Genomic DNA, 3627 nt, shown 5'->3' with positions numbered 1-3627 from the left:
GACATAGTTGTCAAAGTCCGCGACAACACCAAATTTCCGACATGCCAAAGTCTTATACCATTAAAAGGAATGAGAAGGTCGGCAGGTAAGCAAACGTAATTATATAATGTGTTCCTGTGTAGCCTTTATGTTGCAGCAAAAGTGAGAGGAAGTTTAGCTTTTTGCTAATCTGGGTAATAATAAAGTCAACATTTTTATGTTACCAAATTTTAAGTTTTTCTTTTACGATGGCAGGAGCATACATTGAAGAAAGGAATGTTAAATTCACCTAACAACTACCCCATGCAGTGCCTGCTGCTGTGTGGTGGTTATTTTATCCTACCAATTGAAGTTCATAGAAGTCAGACCCAAACTAATCAAAAACTTCACGTTCTGAAACGATCAAACCATACGCCAAATGACCACGCACAACAAGAAGTACAATGTTACTGGCCTGAAGCATACACCAAAAATGGCAGACCCAAAGTGATAAATTTTCTGCATTCTGAGGGTTTTACGCCAGATGATTTTTGACGACAAGGAGTACAATATTGCCGATTTTAATATTGCATTTTTGAGACAGAACTTAGACTTAGTGGCTTACCATGATGTATGGAGACTGTCTGTGACTTACGATTCCCCTTGTTGGCCGAGTAACAAAGATATACTGGTCTTTCTCTGTTGTATGTATTAGAGGTCTTGCTGAGGTTATGGATTCCTACATAAGTCGAACTGCTCATATTGAGGGGCAGTCCAACAAGCGTTTGATAAAGTCGCAATCACCTTGGCTATATGTAGCATTTGATGAGTACACTATGACTTCAGCTTTAAATCCCTCGCAAATAGTTGGGCGTTGGTCATCCAAATTTCATATTTTTCATTATCTTGCTGTGTGTTATCTTGTTGGGAGAAAGTTGTAGAACAATAATCCCAACCTGCAACCCTAAGAGAAGCAGAATTAATCGTATTCATCCATGATGTTAACACCCACATTCAGACTCAACCTGAGACATACCCGTCGGGTTGTGGTGTGCCTTAGGTCACCACTTCTCTTATAAGTAGGCTTTGTGAAAAATGTGTTTTTCTCTCTCTCTCGTGCAAGGGCACTTCCAGTTAGACAATCCGCTTCTTGACCAAATCGGAGCAAGTGTTTGCTGTATCACTTGTACAACATTGCAACCTATCAAGCATCAAACCCAGATTTGCGGAAGCCAAAGAGGGGACGCGTGCGATAGCGTAGGAAAACACCGTAAAAATGTTGCAAGCCATTGTCAAACCGAACGATAGTGACAATACTTAAGCTTACATGGTATAAATCTATGACAAAGACAGGTTATAGGGAATAAATGTAACATTTTCAAGCCCTGCAGAAGATTTATATTGAGCCCTAACTAATCTATAAAAGTGAAAATCTTATTGAATTAATGGGGCCCGTAGGACAATGCCCTTACAAGCAGGTGCTTAGTACCCTTCCCAATGATATGAAAGGAGCACAGACCCAGCGGATGCCGATTAGCTTTATATGGCTTTTACTGTCTAAGTAACGAGGAATACTTACATATGGATGTGTAAATAATGTGACATATGTATAAATACTATGTGCATTGTATCCTGATGATATTGTATTGAAGCATTGTTCATTACGTTCTTTCAGAAGTCCAGTAAAGAAGTATCATTACGACGAATTGTGTTTATTTCTACAGATAATTCGTGTTTGAAGTAACGCTTGCTTGTCACTTTGCAGGTTCGTCTTAGCCTCCCGAGATTTGAAGGCGGGAGATGAAAGTGTTGATGGAGTACCCGTTCGTAGTGGGGCCAAAGTCCGGCAGTCCACCGGTCTGTCTGGGCTGCTACTGCCCGACAGACGGTTCGGTGGTTTTGCTCTGCATGCGGCTGGCCTGTCTGCGGGGAGGAGTGCGCTACCCTGGAGCCACACAAGGGGTCGGAGTGTGCGGTGTTCGCGGCGGCCGGAGTGCGCTACCAACAAGAGGCCGAGGAGGAGGACACCAATGGCTCGCCCCAGTACGAGTGTATCACTCCGCTGCGAATGTTGCTCAACAAGGAGAAGGCACCGGACCGCTGGCAGGCTGAGATCGACGAGATGGAGGCTCACACGGAGGAGAGGAAGGCTCAGTCGGAATGGAAGACCGAGCAAATCAACGTTGTCGAATTCCTGCGGAAAAAATGCAGACTGGCTGAAAGGTACAGTTTGAAGAAATCTCAATGGTGTTTCATTTAGTTTTTTTATCCAATTAATATAGTAGACAAGAAAGTACTATTGCAATGTTATAGAAAAACGAGTTTGAAATGTTTTTGTAAACATCCGTTTAGACATGTTTTGAGTAGCGATTGGTTGGAGTCACTCGTAAAGCCTCTCCACTCACTGTCCATGTGTCTGCCCACCTATCCATCCATGACATTTCTATAGTGATCAAAAATGATCAAAAATGATCAAAAATGATCAAATTTTTTCAAATTTGGTATATCATATAATTTTTCAAAGATATCCAAACAGCTTTAACAATTTTGTTTTTGAATGTTACCTTTCATAGTCAGCTTTCCTGACAGTTTCAGTTATAAAGTCGCATTTTCCCTTAAAATTCATAGCCTACAGGTATAAAACAATAAATTTTACCTTCGAATAAAATTCAATGAAAAAATTGAACAAGATATATAGATAGTTTAAAAGACATTAAATTTGATGGGAATAATGAAAAATGCGTACCTACCTATAGTAAACAAAAATTAAAGATAATTTGAGCCATGGTTTGGCATTAATTATTTACTTTTATTTCATATCTAATATGAAACCAAACCAAACCTACATCAGTAAATCCCACTAATTCGTGCTAAACTAAAACACCTTAATGTTTTGAATCAATAATGACTCATCTTGATCTTGATGCATGGTCTTGATGTATTGCCAATGACGCAGCTAAAAACGTGTTTGATGGAAGGATGCCCGCGGAGAGACATGTTGTCGCCTTAACTATGTGTCTACATCACCCGATGTTTGTCAGTTCTGTTCCGAATCAAGAGTGGAACACTTACTCGTAGTTTATGACGCAATGACCGAAGATAAATTTTGATGTAGTGAACGCTCCATCTACCTTTCTATAAGTAGGTATGTAGTTTCTCAGTTTGAAATAAACCTTTCTCACTTAGTATTATTCGGTTGTAAAATAATCTAAGACAAATATAACTTGCTTTTCCCTGACAGGTTCAGCGAAGATATTATCCACTTCGTGATCGGGGTACTAGAAGTGAATGCTTTCGAGGTGCGAACGGAAAATGGCTTTTTCGTGCGAGGACTGTACCCCCAGACCGCCATTATGTCACACAACTGTGTTGCAAACACCACCCATACCATCTACCCCGCCGACAACTTCAGGTAACACTCAGGTAACTGACTGATAATAGATTGTTACGGGTATTGCCATTTTTTAAATTTCGAACAAAATGTATACACAATGTTTGTTGGTAGTGCAAGCAAAGGTTCTAAAATTCAATGCTAGGCACAATTCGTACGTTAGAACATTTACAATCAATTTGTACATAACAATGTAACTAGAGAGTCCAATGTACGGGAATAAAACCATTCCCTGTTTCGGATCGAAAAGAAAGATGCGAGGATGTGTATATTTTCCA

At 40.0% G+C, this 3627-nt stretch overlaps 1 protein-coding gene across 1 annotated transcript; it reads left to right on the top strand.

Moving 5' to 3' along the window:
• The first annotated feature begins 502 nt into the window (after positions 1-502).
• On the top strand, positions 503-3378 carry LOC124363570 (SET domain-containing protein SmydA-8-like). Its single transcript, XM_046818825.1, has 3 exons — positions 503-589; positions 1790-2181; positions 3200-3378. The coding sequence occupies exons 1-3, from the start codon at positions 503-505 to the stop codon at positions 3372-3374; spliced, it is 654 nt and encodes a 217-aa protein (XP_046674781.1). The 3' UTR covers positions 3375-3378.
• Positions 3379-3627: the final 249 nt, after the last annotated feature.

This window comes from Homalodisca vitripennis, chromosome 5 (genome assembly GCF_021130785.1).
Source record: "Homalodisca vitripennis isolate AUS2020 chromosome 5, UT_GWSS_2.1, whole genome shotgun sequence".
Taxonomy (NCBI): Eukaryota; Metazoa; Arthropoda; class Insecta; order Hemiptera; family Cicadellidae; genus Homalodisca; species Homalodisca vitripennis.
The sequence above is the reverse complement of the archived record's forward strand: the minus strand, read 5'-3'. Positions and strand labels throughout refer to the sequence as shown.